Source organism: Vitis riparia, chromosome 11 (genome assembly GCF_004353265.1).
Source record: "Vitis riparia cultivar Riparia Gloire de Montpellier isolate 1030 chromosome 11, EGFV_Vit.rip_1.0, whole genome shotgun sequence".
Taxonomy (NCBI): domain Eukaryota; kingdom Viridiplantae; phylum Streptophyta; class Magnoliopsida; order Vitales; family Vitaceae; genus Vitis; species Vitis riparia.
The window spans coordinates 4,152,470-4,170,395 of record NC_048441.1 but is presented as its reverse complement, the minus strand read 5'-3'; the positions used below and the strand labels follow the sequence as shown (position 1 = coordinate 4,170,395).

At 41.6% G+C, this 17,926-nt stretch overlaps 1 protein-coding gene across 1 annotated transcript; it reads left to right on the top strand.

Annotated features, from left to right (window-relative positions):
* The first annotated feature begins 417 nt into the window (after window positions 1-417).
* Window positions 418-6,959, top strand: LOC117925311 (putative inactive cadmium/zinc-transporting ATPase HMA3). The gene is made up of 10 exons (XM_034844301.1): window positions 418-662; window positions 924-1,121; window positions 2,122-2,379; window positions 3,489-3,586; window positions 3,710-3,965; window positions 4,056-4,193; window positions 4,402-4,729; window positions 4,808-5,010; window positions 5,108-5,307; window positions 5,429-6,959. Exons 2-10 carry the CDS (start codon window positions 938-940, stop codon window positions 6,722-6,724), a joined length of 2,961 nt encoding a protein of 986 aa, XP_034700192.1. The 5' UTR covers window positions 418-662; window positions 924-937; the 3' UTR covers window positions 6,725-6,959.
* Window positions 6,960-17,926: the final 10,967 nt, after the last annotated feature.

The window sequence follows — 17,926 nt, the reverse complement described above, 5'->3', positions numbered from 1 at the left end:
TGCATGCATGTTGTGATGATTGTATGGAGGATTTGGGTGATGTAATACAAGATATTATGGTTGGCTCTATGTTGCAGAGAAACACCTACTCATATGTAAGTAAAGCTCAAAGTAATATAAAAGGTAGAAAAGCTGGAGTGTGAGGACAATGATAGAGTTAAAAAGCAGGAGGAAGAGATGAAAAGTTGAGAGGGAAAATAATAATGAAATGAAGAAATGGAAATGAAAAAATTATTATATATATATATATATATATATATATATATGTATATATGTATATATGTATATGCATATATATAGTAATCTCTTTAAGCACATATGCCAATATAAATAAGAAGCAAGCATTTGTGTGGTTTCATATCTGGATTCCATCATGCTCTTGAACTGATTCTCCACTATTTCTGTCTCATTCACAGGCTTCAGAAAAGTTTACTCCATTATTCTCACACAGAAAATTGATCTCATTCTTTCTTCCTTTCTCTCTTTCCTTTTCTTTTTTCTGGTGTGTGTGTGTGTGTAATACGTCTTTTCAATCACACTACTGCATCATTCTCCTTAAATCTCCCTCTCACACAGCTCTCTCCCTTTATAAGCTTTGAAGCCTCTCTTCTTTCCCATTCCTCACTTCAAGAAGCTCATCAAATCAAGCTCTCTTACAAAAGGTCCTCTTCTTGGTCTCTATGTAGAGAAGAATATTGTCCTTACTTTTCAAATATTCATACATACTCATGTTCCTACGTTTTTTTCCCTTTGGTTTTTCCGTCTTTTTTCCAAACTTTTAGAGATGAATTTCAGACACCCATTTGTGAAATCCAAATCTTCAACCCAAAACAAAATCATTTTACTCATTCTATGATCTGGGTATTGAACCAAAACTTCCACTTCAATATTTCTAACTATATTCTTCTTGTTCTTATTTGCAGAACTACTCCTAACAATGGCTACCAAAAAGTGGCAGAAAAGCTACTTCGATGTGTTAGGTCTCTGCTGTTCATCAGAGGTCCCTCTGATTGAGAAGATTCTGAAGCCTCTAGATGGTGTCAAAGAGATTTCAGTCATTGTCCCATCCAGAACTCTCATTGTTGTCCATGACAATCTCCTCATTTCCCAGATTCAAATTGGTAACACTCCTAAGAGCTTGCTCTACATATGCATGGATTTTCTCATAGCCCCACAAAATTTTCCCTCTACAAATATGGTTGGTTTTATATGGAAAAAATCAATCTTTCTGGGGTCTGATTACAAAAGGGGTCTTGTTTCTGATTGAAAGGTCCTCTGCAGTAGCATATATGGAGGGGGTGCTCTTGTACCCCATCTTTCCATAATGTTGCTTGGACAAAGAAAAAAGGTCAAATTAATCAGAGCTGGTCCACTGTTTTTCTCTTCTTTTTCTTTTCTTTCCTTTCCTTTTCTTTCCTTTTCTTTCCTTGTTAGTGACTGATGAATTGGAATGACACTGTTGTGATCATTCAAAGGCTAGTTCCAACTTTCTTTCTTTGCAATTATTTTCTATCTTCTTCAAAAATTTGCTATTATTATTAAACACAAAATAATTACATGGTTCAATTACTTTAACACGGTTTGTTTAGATTTTAGTTTAATATCTTGTAGTATTAATAAATGTCACAAAGTACTGCTAATAAATCTGAAATTACTTGCACGACTTTTTAAACACTTTATGACTGGACCATCATGATCTACGCATTTACTTAACCTCTTCCATTTTCCTTTATATTAAAGCTCGTCTTTTCCCTTTCACACAACCCACTCCCACCTTTTTCTTTTAAATCTCAGCCAAACTTTCTTCTTCAAATCTTTTACCTTTCAATAAAGTTGATTTTCACTTTTCTATTAAACAATCTTGTAGCTTTTCAATTGTTAGGATGAAAAAAAGAATGTGGAGGATTTTAAACTAATACCAAAGGTGTAATTATTGCACTATAATTTTTCTCAAAATAATAACCACTAAACTCTAAGATGCAAGGAAAGAATTCTAAAGAATTGGTTGAAAACATGGCCTTAAATAGATCTTTGTTTCATATAAGTTTATTTTGTTTTTTTATATAGTTATGAAGCTATTTATCATATCATCATATGTATTTTGGGTGTGATTAATTGCAGTTAAGGCACTAAACCAAGCAAGATTAGAGGCTAATGTTAGAATATATGGGGAAGTCGCTTATCAGAAGAAATGGCCTAGTCCTTTTGCAATTGTTTCTGGTATCTTACTCTTGCTATCATTTCTCAAATATGTGTATCAACCTTTCCGGTGGCTCGCTCTTGGAGCGGTTGCTGCCGGCATCTTTCCCATCGCCTGGAGAGGGATAGTGGCCATCCGAAACTTCACACTTGATATCAACATTCTTGTTCTCATCGCAGGTATTTACTACATTTTATATATATGTATTTATCATTCTTAGCTAGTTAGCTTCAAGAATTGCTCCAGTCATTTTAATATCTATTCTTTATTAAACATAAATCCAATGTTGTCATTATCACTCGTAAAATAAGAGAGAAAGACGTATGTCTTTTATCCCGCTACAAAACAGATGGCAAGTTGTATCAGCACTCAAATTCATGATAAAGAAAATTTCCCTATTTTTTCCCACTCAGTGAAGACAAGACTTTAGCTAGACTAATGCTAATTGAGTTTGATTTTTACCTAATTTAGGGTTTAAAGTTGTTCTTAAACCCCTCCCATTAAAAGACTCACACACAAATTTGAGGCCTATCTCCTATCTTGGACATTTCTACCTATCTAGTGTTAGCTTTCAAGTGTTTACATTTGTATCCAAACATGTTGAAATTTATCATCCATATCTTAAACCCAAATCCTAAGAGCTTATGCTTTTAGGAAAAAATAGTTGTCCATATGCTATATCAAAGACTTGTTTAATCAGGTCATGAATTCAAATTTCATCACATATTTATTTTTTTGATGATGGTGATGAAGGCTATCCTCATCCTAATTTTTTTTTTTATAAATAAGGGCTTTTAGCTTTTGCTCCTATGATAAAATCATAGTAGGCAAATGACAAATGCCACTTGGATTCGCTTTTTATTTAAAACAGAAGAAAAAGGCACTTCAATTCCCAAACGTTCCTCTTCAACTCAAGACAAGAACCTACTCATGAGCCCATTCTTAACTGCAAATTTAATATACCCTATAGGTCAGATAGTCATTGCTTGCCTAACCTAATACCTCATTTAATACCCCCATACTCTCCTTTCAATTAAGATGTTGTGTTGTGCTTTAAATTAGAGTTTTATTGTAGTTTTATTTTTTATCCAAATAAACCTGATCCATTGCTAGCCCAATACTCGTTAACTTGAAACCTTTAGATCAATTGATAACTTAACATGGTATCAGAGCTAACTTGATATATGAATAATAAGATTTATTCATATTCCATCAAATAAATGAAGAGACCCAAATACACAGTTGTTATTGACAGATTGAATTTTGATAAATTGATCATAATTGACAGTGATTGGGACAATTGCTTTGAATGATTATTGGGAAGCTGGGTCCATAGTATTTCTCTTCACCATTGCAGAATGGCTTGAGTCAAGGGCTAGTCACAAGGTATATATATAGACATAGACATGATTGTGAATACATTTAAATTGGTACCTAAATATTCTTAATTTTTATAAAAATAACATCATAAATAAACAGTTGGGAAAACTTACAAATTTCATATCTCAGGCAACTGCAGTCATGTCATCGCTGATGAGTATAGCTCCCCAAAAGGCAGTGATAGCTGAGACTGGAGAAATTGTAGAAGCCAACAGTGTCCTGGTGGACACAATCCTTGCTGTTAAGACTGGAGAAGTCATACCTATTGATGGAATTGTAGTAGAAGGAAAATGTGAGGTCGATGAGAAGAGCTTAACAGGAGAGTCATTTCCAGTGGCCAAACAAAAGGACTCCACTGTTTGGGCTGGCACCATAAATCTAAATGGTAGCAGCTCTCTATATCTCCATTAATACAAGGAACAAGGAAAAGAGTCATTTTTCTGATAATAAGCATCTTTCATTTGAGCAATTTCAGGTTACATCAGTGTAAAAACTACAGCCCTAGCTGAGGACTGTGTGGTGGCCAAGATGGCAAAGCTAGTAGAAGAAGCTCAAAACAGCAAGTCCAAAACTCAGAGGTTCATAGACAAATGTACCAAGTTTTACACCCCAGGTCAGTACATTTCTTTATAATCATAATTCGTGGGCTCATTTCCCAAATAGTGTTCAGAGTAATTAACAGCAAAACATGATGCCTAAATTTGTGTTCACTCCTTCACCCAAAATGTAAGCAAGGACTTTAGCTGGTGGTGTAAATTGTAACTGGGTAAGATTTTGGAATAACCTGTTGATTAACAGTATCTTTACATTGGTTTCTCCAGTGGTAGTGCTAATATCGGCTGGGCTTGCGGGGATTCCTGCTGCCTTGAGGGTTCATGATCTAAGTCATTGGTTTCACCTATCACTGGTTGTACTAGTAAGTGCATGTCCATGTGCACTGATTCTCTCAACGCCAGTTGCTACATTCTGTGCACTTTCAAAGGCTGCTGTATCTGGGTTGCTCATCAAAGGAGGAGAGTATCTTGAAATTCTTGCTAAAATCAGGATCATGGCTTTTGACAAAACCGGTACAATTACAAGGGGTGAATTTGTTGTTAAGGATTTCCAGTCTCTGCGGGATGATGTTAGCTCCGATACATTGCTCTACTGGTAAGGACTCCTCCTGAGAGAATTTCATGAAAGTTTGCAGTTACTTGGAAACTAAGACTAGATGGCAAAATTTTGAAGGGTTTCTAGCATTGAGAGTAAGTCGAGTCATCCGATGGCAGCAGCTCTTTTTGATTATGGACTGTCACAATCCGTCGAGCCAAAGCCAGAAAATGTGGAAGAGTTTCAGAATTTTCCCGGGGAAGGAATCCATGGGAAAATTGATGGGAAAGACATCTATGTTGGAAACAGAAAAATCGCTCTAAGAGCTGGGTGTGAAACAGGTGAATGGTTTCACATTACACAATGGAAATGTGCATCTTTTATGCTGGTTTTCATTCCTAGGCAATATTTGAAATAATTTTGTGTTTAAATTTTCAGTTCCAACCATAGGAGAAGACAAGGAAGGAAAGACAATTGGGTATGTATACTCTGATGCAACTCCAACTGGAATTTTTACCCTCTCCGACGCTTGTCGAACAGGGGTTGTGGAGGCTATTAAAGAGCTGAAGTTATTGGGAATTAAATCTGCCATGCTTACAGGAGATAGTCATGCATCAGCTATGCATACACAAGATCAGGTGCACCTTGCACTGTTGAATTTATATAATTTGATTATCATGTGTAAAAAATCATCAAAATATGACTGTAAAATCCCAAAGTAATAAGCTAACAAGGCAGCAAAAAATATCTCATGTGCAGCTAGGGCATACTCTAGAGGTTGTTCATGCAGAACTTTTACCTGAAGATAAGGCGAGAATCATAAAAGACTTTAAGGAGGAAGGACCAACAGCCATGATTGGTGATGGTGTAAATGATGCCCCTGCATTGGCCACAGCAGATATTGGTATCTCAATGGGCATTGTGGGTTCAGCACTTGCGACAGAGACAGGGCATGTGGTTCTTATGACAAATGATATTAGAAAAATACCCAAAGCTGTCCGGTTAGCAAGGAAAACCCACAGGAAAGTAGTTGAGAATGTCATTTTATCAATCACTACAAAGGCTGCCATCCTTGCCTTGGCCATTGCAGGTCACCCGCTTATTTGGGCAGCAGTTCTTGCTGATGTCGGTACATGCTTGCTAGTGATCTTCAACAGCATGCTACTTTTACGAGGAACACACCAACATGGAGGAAAATGCTGTAAATCCTCTGCTGCCTCACATGTTGACAAGCATGGATGTAAAGGGGGTGGGAGCCACTCATCTCATAATCATCAGCATAGTTGTTCCAACAGCATTTCTCAAAAGAAGTGTGAGCCTCAGAAGTGTTCTTCCCAGAGGTGTGCTTCAAGATGTCAGCCTGATCATTCCGGGTTGAGTTCATGTGTGAATACTAAATGCACGGACTCAGCTGACAGGCATGATTGTTGTGTAGGCAATGAAGGGCACCACGATATGCAGCATTGTGACCAGAGAAGTGGTAACACCGCCACTCGTGGTACGGAGTTGCACAATAAGCCCAACCATAGTTGTTCAGGGCATTCTTTTCCCAGCTTGTGTGTGAAAGATGAAGGAGCAAACCTGGTTGACAGGCTATGTGATGGTGGAGGTGATGGGTTCCATGAGTCCAAACACTGCAAACATGGGGGCTGTGACATGGTCAATCACAATACGATTTCATGCAGTAGAAGTAACCATCAACACCATTCTATTGCTCTTACAGACTCAAGACAACAAATGCCCAATAATGGCCATTGTAAAAAGATTCCTTGCATAAAAAACCATGTCAAAAACCATAGCAAAGATGAAGTAGGACATGAAGTTGGTTCTGAGTGCAAGAAGCATGGTATGGACTCTAGTGCACCACTTCATGCATCTACTGATCTTGAATTGGGCACTGGTTTAGTGGAATCCACTGGTAAGCATGCCTGTATGAGTTTGGAGAAGAGAGAGGTCGGTGGATGTTGCAAGAGCTTTAGAAAGGAATGTTGTGGTAAGCATGGGCATTTTGGAGCTGGTTTTGGTGCAGGTTTATCAGAAATCATCACTGAGTAGATGTACAACTTCAAAGAAGGATAAGATCTTTACATGCTTAACTGTGCTATCAATGGTTTAGGAAATTTTTGTTGAAATGGCAATGGCATGAGAGAGAAACTTCAAAGAAAGATAGGATCTTTACATGCTTGATTTTGCAATCAATGGATTAGAAAGTTTTTGTTGAAAGGCCAATTGCGTTAGACAGAAGCCAAAATTAATACGAAGATAAAATAAAAAGTTTATTTTGTAAGAAGTGTTGAGTTTCGTTAGCATTTTGGTTTCATGCAATATTAATTGTTCCTTGACAAGTGAGAGAAGACTCAAGAAAATCAGGGATTCAACTCAATGTATATTAGAAGCAACCTAAAAGTAATGACAGAAAAGCAGTGAAAAGTGCATGGACCTCACATATACATGAACATTTTTCACATCTACAACTTCCTGATTAATTTCACCATAAACACAGGTTAACCAAAAAGATAATTTAGGTGGGACAACAATATAACCAAAATGGAATGACAATGTTATGAAAAACAAATATGTGGGCAGATTGTTCATCAACTCCCAACCAATTTTTGAAGTGCTGAATCTTTTTCCTTTAGGAGTGCCTAGGTGAACGTATCATCCACCTAGCTGATCTTCAAATTTTCATGCTAAATAATAATTTCACCTACTTCAATAGCTTCTCTAATAAAATGATGTTTTATGGTGATATGCTTTGTGCAGCTATGATAAACTGGATTTTTTGTTGTCCCTTTATACTGATTGGCTGTCAAAAAACTCTCAGCACCTTCTTTGCACATCAACATAACTGCCGCCCTCCTCAACAACAAACAAGCTAATTTCAGTCCAGAACTTTTGTTACTTCCAATTGCAAAGTCCATAGTTCCTAGAATATACTATAGAAGCCATTTTTCTGCCCTGAGAAGTATTTTACTTACAAAGATTATATTTGGTCTTGCATCAGCTGCTTGGAAAGAAGGCTGCAGGTTGCTAACTTCGTTAGCTATTAAAGCATTCAAAGAACAATAGCATTTCAGCTTCTACGGAGACTGGCATATACTACATCCTTGGTAAAGCTCCATTCTAAAGGGAATGAGAGGGGGTAGATGCTGGTTTGCGGTGGAGTCGATGTCTTTCAAAGTCTCAGTGGAGGAAGCTCGAGGAGAGTTAAAAGGAATCATTGTGGAGAGGAGCAGGGGCTTTTCCTCTTGGATTCGGTTTGGGGATTTGAGCTTAAGAAGGCTGTTGGATGGAATTGAAGAATGTTGCAGGGAGGAAAAGGAAGGAAGATTTGTCAAAGTTTGGGAGGATGAGGACAGAAAGTACAGGTTGGATAGAAGGGTCAATGGGGCGGGGAGGTTCGTATTATGTTCTGTTCTTGATCTGGAGAGGAAGAGGTTTTGTTTAGTGTTCCCTGAAGGAAAGGGGCTGCTTGGGCGCTGGGTTACTTTGGCTGAGAAACTGAGGTCCTTGGGAGTGATTACTTGTGATGAAGCTATGACTCTATTGATACCTGCAGCTGGTAGGGACAAGAAGAGTCTTGATAGACCGAGGGAGTTTGAGAAGAGGGCATTTGTGGATATTTCCAGAGCGTCAGCTGGAAGGGTAGGGGATGCTCTTTGGCTTCAGCTTGGTGGCAGGGAGATGTGGTGCAGGGGGGACCAATTGGGTCTCTGCTTATTTGGAAGGTGGGGAGAGGGGTCGATTTTGGAATCCAAGTTGGTCTCACTAAAAAGATGAAGGGAAAGCTTGTGGAATCTGAAGGGAGGAGTGAAACTTGTGAAGTTGGGAGGTGCCTCCTTTTTGTTGGAATTTGAAGATGGGGAAGAGGTACATAGAGTGTTGAAGAGGGGGGTGCGATGGTTCAAGGATAGACTTTTGCGTTTGGAGAGATGGAACGCAAAGGTTGGTTGTTTGCGGTTAGGAAATCCTACCAAAGAAGTTTGGGTGAGGGTGATGGGTCTCCCGCTTCACTTTTTGAATGGGGAGGTGTTTAGGAAAATAGGAGATTGTTGTGGGGGATTCATTGGGGTGGATGAAGACATAAGGAGGTTCTCTCAGCTGCAATGGGCCAAAATTTTGGTAAAATTAGAGGGAAAAGATCTTTTAGGGACTTTGTGGTTGGTGGTGGACTTTTCCTGTTTTGCCATCTAGTTGTGGTGGGAGGTGCCACCATGGGTCTCTATTGTGGTTCCAATGAACAGGAGTTGAGGGAGTGAGGGGGCGAAGGTTCGGGATGATGGTGAAGTGGTTCATGTGCAAGGTGGAGCGTGGGAATGGAACAGGAGTCTTTGTGTGCTGCAGAGGTTGGCCTGGCACACCCGGGTGGAGAGGTTGGGGGTGTGGAGTTCAGTAAAGGCGATGTGTCTGCAAAAGTGGCTGCGCTTTTTGATGGTGACGCGGAGGTTAGGGAGGGTAGGAGAGAGAAGGATTAGAATTTCAAATTGTGATGGGAGACCTACTCTTGGAAAAGGCCTTAGGTCTGTTGGGCAGGGTTGTTGAGCCAAAGAGAATTAGGGCCTCTTGAGTTCTAAAAAGGGCATATCATTTTCAAAGAGTGGGCTAGGTTGTCTCTTGATGGAGGAAGAAGGTTGGGGGCCAAGCTCGTTTTGGGAGGTGGGTTAGCCTAGTCACGCGGTGAAAAGGGCCATGGATTTGGATCGGGTCGGTCTTGATGGGTCTTTAAAAGAGGTTAGGGCTTCGGGGGGAGTCCCTTTTTCATCAAAGTCGTGGGGTGTGGATGAAGACTTGTTTGGAGGAGAGGTTTTCGCAGCGGCAGAGGGAGTCTCTATCAGTGGCTCTTCAGTTGACGCGTGCCTCGTGGAAGAAGCTTTTAGGTACCTTTCCCTTTCGCATAAATCTCGTTGTGCTTTTGGGGGACGAGTCTTTTCTTCTTCTCCTTTCTTAGGGTTGGAGGGGGCTTTGGTCACAGTAAAAAGGAGGACCACGATGTGATCGTTGATTTTGTGGATAGGGAAGGTGAGCTAGCTGTAAATCCTTAGAGAGTGCTTTTGGTGGAGGAAATGGGTAATGGATAGGGAATTGGGAGGGAATTTGGAGTCTTGGAAGTTTAGTTGTTTGGCAAAGTTCGACCATTGTTTGGGAATGCCAATAGAGGGCTTCAGGGGGGAAATCTTAAAGCTTCTTAGAAGAATGAATGAGAGAAGATAACTTTTTGAGAAGGTGACAGGGAAGAAGAGAAAATGTCAGAAATCCTCAAAATCTGACCCGGAGCTAAAGAAGTTGGAGTCTTTGGTGAATTATTGTAGGTTAGGGGGGCTTTGTGGGGGAATCAACTAGAGTTAGATGAAGATTCGAATTTTGTAGTGGAATGTGAGAAGGGCTAATGATGGAGATAGAAGAAAACTAATCAAGGTTGTTATTAAATCCCATAAGGCGGATTTAATGGGTTTGCAGGAAACTAAAACCCAGGAAATGACCAGGGAGATTGTGTGTAGCTTAGGGGTAGGAAGATGCTTAGAATGGGGGTTTGTGAACTTAAGAGGGGTGGGGGGAGGGGTTCTGGTGTTTTGGGACAATAGGGTGTTACAACTGCTAGAAATGGAGGAGGGAGGAGGGCAACTTTTCAGTTTCGTGTGGTTTTAAGAGTTGTGAGGACGATTTTAGTTGGAGCTTTACAGGGGTTTATGGTCCCACGTTGAAGATGGATAAGGAGAGTTTTTAGAGCGAGTTAAGGGTTGTTAGAGGTTTGTGGAGTGATCATGGTGCGTGGTAGGTGAATTCAACATGGTCAGATTCCCCTAGGAGCATAGCAGAGAAGGTAGATTGTCTTCAACTATGAGAAGATTTTCCAAGGTGATTGAGGACTTAGAGTTGAGGGACCTGCCCCTTCAGGGAGGTATTTTCACTTAGAGCGGTGGTTTAAATAATCGAAATAAATCGCGAATTGATCGTTTTCTTATTTCTAAAGATTGGAAAATTCATTTTCCAGGGGTTGTTCAGTTTGTTCTCGCTAGGCTGGTGTCAGACCACTTTCTGATTCTTCTTGAGTAGGGATGGTTGAGGAGTGAGCCCACTCCTTTTAGGTTTGAAAACATATGGCTAAAGAAAGAGGCCTTTAAGACTGTTTTGAGATCATGGTGAGAGGGGTTTAATTTTAGTGGGTTTGCTAGCTTCATTTTGATTGAAAGCTTTGAAACTTGTTCTGAGAAGTTGGAACAAGGAGGTTTTTGGTAAGATTGAAGTTCAGAAGGAGTTAGCCTTAAACCAGGTGGATTTTTAAGATAAGGAGGAGTGTTCTCATTCTCTGTCTTTGGATGAGGAGGAATCCGGGAAGGACGCTAGAGAGATCTATAAAATGTGGGTCCTTTTTGAAGAATTGTCTTGGAGGCAAAAATTGAGAGAAACTTGATTGAAAGAGGGGGATAGAAATACAAACTTCTTTCATAGAATGACCAATGCTCATGGGAGGAAGAACCAGATGACCAGAATCAAAATTAATGGGTCGTGGATCATAGAGGATAGTGAAATCAAGAGGAAGTAAGTAGAGCTTTTCATCTTCTGCTCTCTACCTCAGGTGATAGGAGACTTAGTATTAGTGGACTGTCCTTAGCGAGTCTAGATGATTCTAAGGTGGCAGGGCTGGAGAAGCCTTTTTCGGAGGAGGAAGTGTATGGGGCTCTGTCAAGTTTTAGCAGGGATAAAGCTCCAAGCCTAGATGGGTTTCCTATGGCTTTTTGGTAGTTTGTGAAGATTGAGGTGATGAACTTTTTCAGGGAATTTCGTAGGTTGGGTCGCTTTATGCACATTTTGAATACTACCTTTCTAGTTCTGATCCTGGAAAAATGGGGGGGTAAAGGACTTGAGGGATTTCAGACCAATTAGCTTGGTTGGGGGGGGGGAGGCTATACAAGTGGCTGGCCAAGGTGCTGGCTAATAGGTTGAATGGGGTGCTAGCTAAGGTGATTTCCAAGACCCAAAATGCGTTTGTGGAGGATACATGTATGGTAGTTAGGACTCCTAGCCTTGTATATATATATATTTCTCAATTGTAAGTAGATCATTTACATTAATGAGAATTAAGGTTTTTCTTCTTTCTCTCTCTCTCAACATGGTATCAGAGCCAAGGAAGAAAACCTAATTCTTTCTTGTTTCCCGTGTCATCAACTCCGGGAAACCTTCCGGTGACTGTGTTTCATTCCGGTCACCTTCCCCATCTTCCAATACTTTCCGGTCATTCGGATCGTCGACAGAAACTACTCACCGCCGGCGAACTTTTCCGGTGAATTTTCCGGCGAGCTTTTCCGGCGACTTTCCGGCGACGTATTTTTCCGACACCGACTATACCAGAAGGAGCGCCTGGAGGAGATCTACAACTTTTGTGAAGGCACCGGCACCAAAATCCATCCACGCGCCGTCCACGGCGCAAATTTCCGGCCGGCGACTGAATCTCACGCGCCGGCGCGTGAGGGCGCGTGAGGCCTTTTCCGGCGACGCGCCTCCTCCTCCAGCTTCGCCTGACGCCGACCAGCCTCCCTACCTCCCTGGTTCTCCCATCTGAGCCCTGCACATACCTCTTTTGGGGATTTTTGTCTCCGTCGGCCCTCCAAACAGCCTTTCCGGCGAAGCTCCGACTACTTTTTCTCCACTCCAATCCCTGCACGTGCCTTGGGAAGTGTTCTTCTACCTTTCTGGTGGTACCACGCCGCGATCTGAGGCCGTCTCCCTTTTTCGGTGGTGCCACGCCGCAATCTGAAGCCGTATTAGGGCTCTCTTCGATCCAAACATACTTCATTCTTCAGATAAGTAGATATGACTACTAAAAATTCCATTTTTTCCGCTGTTATATCTGGATCTCCTATGATTACTTCGGAGAAATTGGTTGGCAGTGACAATTATCTTTCCTGGTCTGCGTCTGTTGAACTTTGGTTTATGGGTCAAGGATATGAGGATCACTTGATTACACAGGAGGCAGATATCCCTGAGGTTGACCGCGTACAGTGGAGGAAGATAGATGCACAGTTATGTAGTGTATTATGGCAATCGGTTGATCCCAAGATTCTTCTTCATCTTCGGGCCTACAAAACTTGTTTTAAATTTTGGACTCAGGCCAAAGGATTATATACGAATGATATCCAGCGTCTTTATAAGGTGGCTTCTGCAATTGTCCATCTCAGCCAACAGGACTTGGATCTATCTACTTATATTGGCCAGATTGCCTCTCTTAAGGAGGAGTTCTTGACTGTGATGCCTCTTACTCCTGATGTTGGGGCTCAACAAACACAGCTTGACAAGTTCTTCATGGTTCTTACTCTTATTGGCCTCCGTCCGGATCTTGAGCCTGTCCGCGATCAGATTCTTGGTAGTTCATCAGTTCCGTCCTTGGATGATGTGTTTGCTCGCCTCCTCCGTATCTCCTCCACTCAGACTTTGCCATTTGATAGCACTTCAGATTCTTCTGTGTTAGTTTCTCAAACTAACTCTCGAGGAGGCCGTAGTGGTACCCGAGGTAGAGGTCAACGTCCTCATTGCACCTATTGCAATAAACTTGGCCACACTCGCGATCGTTGCTATCAGTTACATGGACGACCTCCTCGCACTGCCCATGTGGCCCAGTCCTCTGATTCTCCGCTGCCTCAAGCTCCGAGCTCTTCCGCATCTCAGGCTTCTGTTGCCTCTGTTGCCCAGCCTGGTAATGCCTCTGCCTGCCTTACCCACACATCTTTTCTTGGACCCTGGATTCTAGATTCTGGAGCTTCTGATCACTTATCTGGTAATAAGGATCTTTTCTCCTCTATTACTACTACCTCTGCTTTACCTAATGTTACCTTAGCTAATGGTTCTCAAACTGTGGCTAAAGGTATTGGTTTGGCCCTTCCTCTGCCTTCTCTACCTCTCACTTCTGTCCTTTATACTCCTGAATGTCCTTTTAATCTTATTTCCATCAGCAAAATCACTCGTACTCTTAATTGCTCTATTACCTTTTCTGATAAATTTGTGACCTTGCAGGACCGGAGTACGGGGAAGACGATTGGCATAGGACGTGAGTCTCAAGGCCTCTATCACCTCACCTCGGATTCATCTCCTGCAGTTTGCATTTCCACTGATGCTCCTCTCCTCATTCACAATCGTCTGGGCCACCCTAGTCTCTCCAAGTTCCAGAAGATGGTCCCTCGTTTTTCCACTTTATCGTCGCTTCCGTGTGAGTCATGTCAGCTTGGGAAACATACTCGTGTCTCGTTCCCAAAGCGTTTGAATAATCGGGCAAAGTCTCCTTTTGAGCTTGTCCACACTGATGTTTGGGGTCCTTGTCGGACTGCGTCTACTTTAGGATTTCAGTATTTTGTCACTTTCATTGATGATTATTCTCGATGTACTTGGTTATTTTTAATGAAAAATCGAGCTGAGTTATTCTCTATTTTCCAGAAATTTTATGCTAAAATCCAAACCCAGTTCAATGTTTCTATTCGTGTGTTACGCAGTGACAATGCCAGGGAATATTTTTCAGCCCCATTTACTTCGTTTATGTCTCATCATGGGATTCTTCATCAGTCTTCTTGTGCTCATACTCCTCAACAAAATGGGGTAGCTGAACGCAAGAATCGACATCTTGTTGAGACAGCTCGTACTCTCCTCCTCCATAGCAATGTTCCTTTTCGTTTTTGGGGGGACGCTGTTCTTACCGCTTGTTATTTGATTAATCGTATGCCCTCCTCTGTCTTACATGATCAGATTCCTCACTCCCTTCTCTTCCCTGTCCAACCACTTTATTTCCTTCCTCCTCGTGTCTTTGGTTGTACTTGCTTTGTTCATATTCTCACTCCTGGACAGGACAAGCTTTCCGCCAAAGCCATGAAGTGTCTCTTCTTGGGATACTCTAGACTTCAGAAGGGTTATCGTTGTTATTCCCTTGAGACTCATCGATACTTTATCTCCGCTGATGTCACCTTCTTTGAGGACTCACCATTCTTTTCCACCACTTCTGAGTCTCTTCCTGTTTCTGAAGTCTTGCCTATTCCCATTGTCTCCCCACCTGATGCTATGCCTCCTCGGCCACTTCAGGTTTATCATCGTCGCCCTCGTGTCGTTGCTCCTCTCCCTTTTGCTGAGGCACCTGCTGACTCACTTCCTATCCCTTCGGCTTCACCTACCCCGGCTCTGCCTTCTCCTAATGACTTACCCATTGCTGTTCGGAAAGGTACTCGCTCTACTCGTAATCCTCATCCTATTTACAATTTTTGAGTTATCATCGATTATCTTCACCCTATTCTGCTTTTGTTTCTGCTATATCCTCTGTTTCTCTTCCAAAGAGCACCCATGAAGCTCTTTCCCATCCAGGCTGGCGACAGGCAATGGTGGATGAAATGGCTGCTCTGCACTCTAATGGCACTTGGGATCTTGTTGTTTTACCCTCGGGTAAATCTACCGTTGGTTGTCGTTGGGTTTACGCAGTTAAGGTTGGTCCTGATGGTCAGGTTGATCGCCTTAAGGCCCGCTTAGTTGCTAAAGGCTATACTCAGGTTTATGGTTCTGATTATGGTGACACATTCTCTCCGGTTGCCAAGATTGCTTCTGTTCGTCTGCTTCTCTCCATGGCTGCCATGTGTTCTTGGCCTCTTTATCAATTGGATATTAAAATGCCTTCCTTCATGGTGATCTTGCCGAGGAAGTTTATATGGAGCAACCTCCTGGTTTTGTTGCTCAGGGGGAGTCTGGTTTAGTATGCAGGTTACGCCGTTCTCTATATGGCTTGAAACAATCTCCTCGAGCATGGTTTAGCCGTTTTAGTTCTGTTGTTCAAGAGTTTGGCATGCTTCGCAGTACAGCAGACCATTCAGTTTTCTATCATCATAACTCTTTGGGGCAGTGTATTTATCTGGTTGTTTATGTGGACGACATCGTCATTACAGGCAGTGATCAGGATGGTATTCAGAAACTAAAGCAACACCTTTTTACCCACTTTCAGACCAAAGACTTGGGGAAACTCAAGTATTTCTTGGGAATTGAGATAGCTCAATCCAGTTCTGCTGTGGTCCTTTCCCAAAGGAAGTATGCTTTAGACATCCTGGAAGAAACTGGTATGTTAGACTGTAAACCGGTAGACACACCTATGGATCCGAATGTCAAACTTGTACCAGGACAGGGGGAGCCTTTAGGAGACCCCGGGAGATATCGACGGCTCGTAGGTAAATTGAACTATCTCACCATTACTCGTCCAGACATTTCTTTTCCTGTGAGTGTTGTTAGTCAATTCCTACAGTCACCATGTGATAGCCATTGGGATGCTGTAATCCGCATTCTTCGATATATCAAAAGTACACCAGGCCAAGGTGTGTTGTACGAGAACAGAGGTCATACTCAGGTTGTTGGTTACACAGATGCAGATTGGGCTGGCTCACCCACAGATAGACGTTCCACTTCAGGGTACTGTGTTTTTATTGGAGGTAATCTAATATCTTGGAAGAGTAAGAAACAAGATGTAGTGGCCAGATCTAGCGCTGAAGCCGAGTATCGAGCTATGGCTTTGGCAACATGTGAACTCATATGGTTGAGACATCTTCTTCTAGAGTTGAGATTTGGAAAGGATGAACAGATGAAACTCATATGTGATAACCAGGCCGCATTACATATTGCATCCAATCCAGTCTTTCATGAAAGGACCAAACATATTGAAGTTGACTGTCATTTCATTAGAGAGAAGATCGCATCAGGATGTGTTGCTACAAGTTTTGTTAATTCAAATGATCAACTAGCTGACATCTTCACTAAATCTCTCAGAGGTCCTAGGATTAAATATATTTGTAACAAGCTTGGTGCATATGACGTATATGCTCCAGCTTGAGGGGGAGTGTTGAATATAATGTATTTATAGTATATAACCTTTCCTTGTTAATATAGGATACATGTATGGTAGTTAGGACTCCTAGCCTTGTATATATATATATTTCTCAATTGTAAGTAGATCATTTACATTAATGAGAATTAAGGTTTTTCTTCTTTCTCTCTCTCTCAACAGAGGGCAAGCAAATATTGGATGCAATGCTCATTGCAAATGAAGTAATAGACTCGATTTTGAAAAGCAATGGAGGGGTGATCCTATGTAAGTTGGACATTGAGAAAGCCTATGATCATGTGGAGTGGTCTTTTTTGCTTACAGTTATGGAGAAGATGGGGTTTGGGGAGAAGTGGTTAAGGTGGATTAAGTGGTGTTTATCCATAGCCAAGTTTTCCGTTGTGGTTAACAAGACACCTTCAAGCTTTTTTCAAAGCTTTAAGGGCCTAAGGCAGGAAGACCCGCTTTCACCTTACCTTTTTGTGATAGTGATGGAAGCCCTCAATTGTCTTTTAAAGAGAGCAGTCTATGGTGGCTTTTTTTCGGCTTGTCAAGTGCGGGGAAGGGGATGTGAAGTGGTCCAGGTCTCCCACCTGCTGTTTGCTGATGATACACTGATTTTTTGTGAAGTGCAAGAGGAACAAATGATGTTTTTGTGTTGGTTGTTGATGTGGTTTGAGGCAATCTCTGGGTTGAAGGTTAATTTGAATAAAAGTGAGTTGATCTCAGTGGGAAGGGTGGAGAATGTGGATGATTTGGCTCGTGAACTAGGCTGCAAGGTGGGAAGTCTTTCGTCCACTTATTTGGGGATGCCATTGGGGCTCCTTTTAATTCTGTGGTAGCTTGGGATAGTATTGAGGAAAGATTTCATAAAAGATTGGCTATATGAAAGCGCCAATATATCTCTAAGGGCGGGAGAATTACTTTGATTCATAGTACTTTGTCCACCCTGCCTATTTATTTTATGTCTATCCTCCATTTGTCAAGAGTGGTTAGAATGAGACTGGAGCAGATTCAGAGGGACTTTCTGTGGAGAGTTGGGACTCTTGAGTGAAAACCTCATTTGGTGAGGTGGTTGCCAATTTGCATAGATAAAAGAAAAGGGGGACTAGGGGTTAAGAGCCTTGCTTTGCTCAACAAGGCTTTCCTTGGCAAATGGACATGGCATTTTGCTACTGAAAGAGAGGCTTTTTGGAACCAAGTTATAAGGGGAAAATATGGGGAGGATCGAGGTGGGTGGTGTTCCCATGAGGTTAGGGAGGGGTATAGAGTAGGGTTGTGGAAAACAATTAGGAAGCTTGGCCACCTTGTTAGCACTAGACTATCTTTTGTGGTGAGTAATGGCCAGAGGATGAGCTTTTGGAAGGATAAGTGGTGTGGAACTTCATCGTTTTGCGAATATTTCCCCTCTTTATTTGCTTTCA

Bases quoted from the DNA above. Each gene is read 5' to 3' on its own strand.
- LOC117925311 (XM_034844301.1), top strand. From the start codon at position 938: ATGGCTACCAAAAAGTGGCAGAAAAGCTACTTCGATGTGTTAGGTCTC. The intron at 4,194-4,401 runs GTCAGTACATTT...TGGTTTCTCCAG, and splicing joins TACCAAGTTTTACACCCCAG to TGGTAGTGCTAATATCGGCT. The intron at 5,308-5,428 runs GTGCACCTTGCA...TCTCATGTGCAG, and splicing joins CTATGCATACACAAGATCAG to CTAGGGCATACTCTAGAGGT.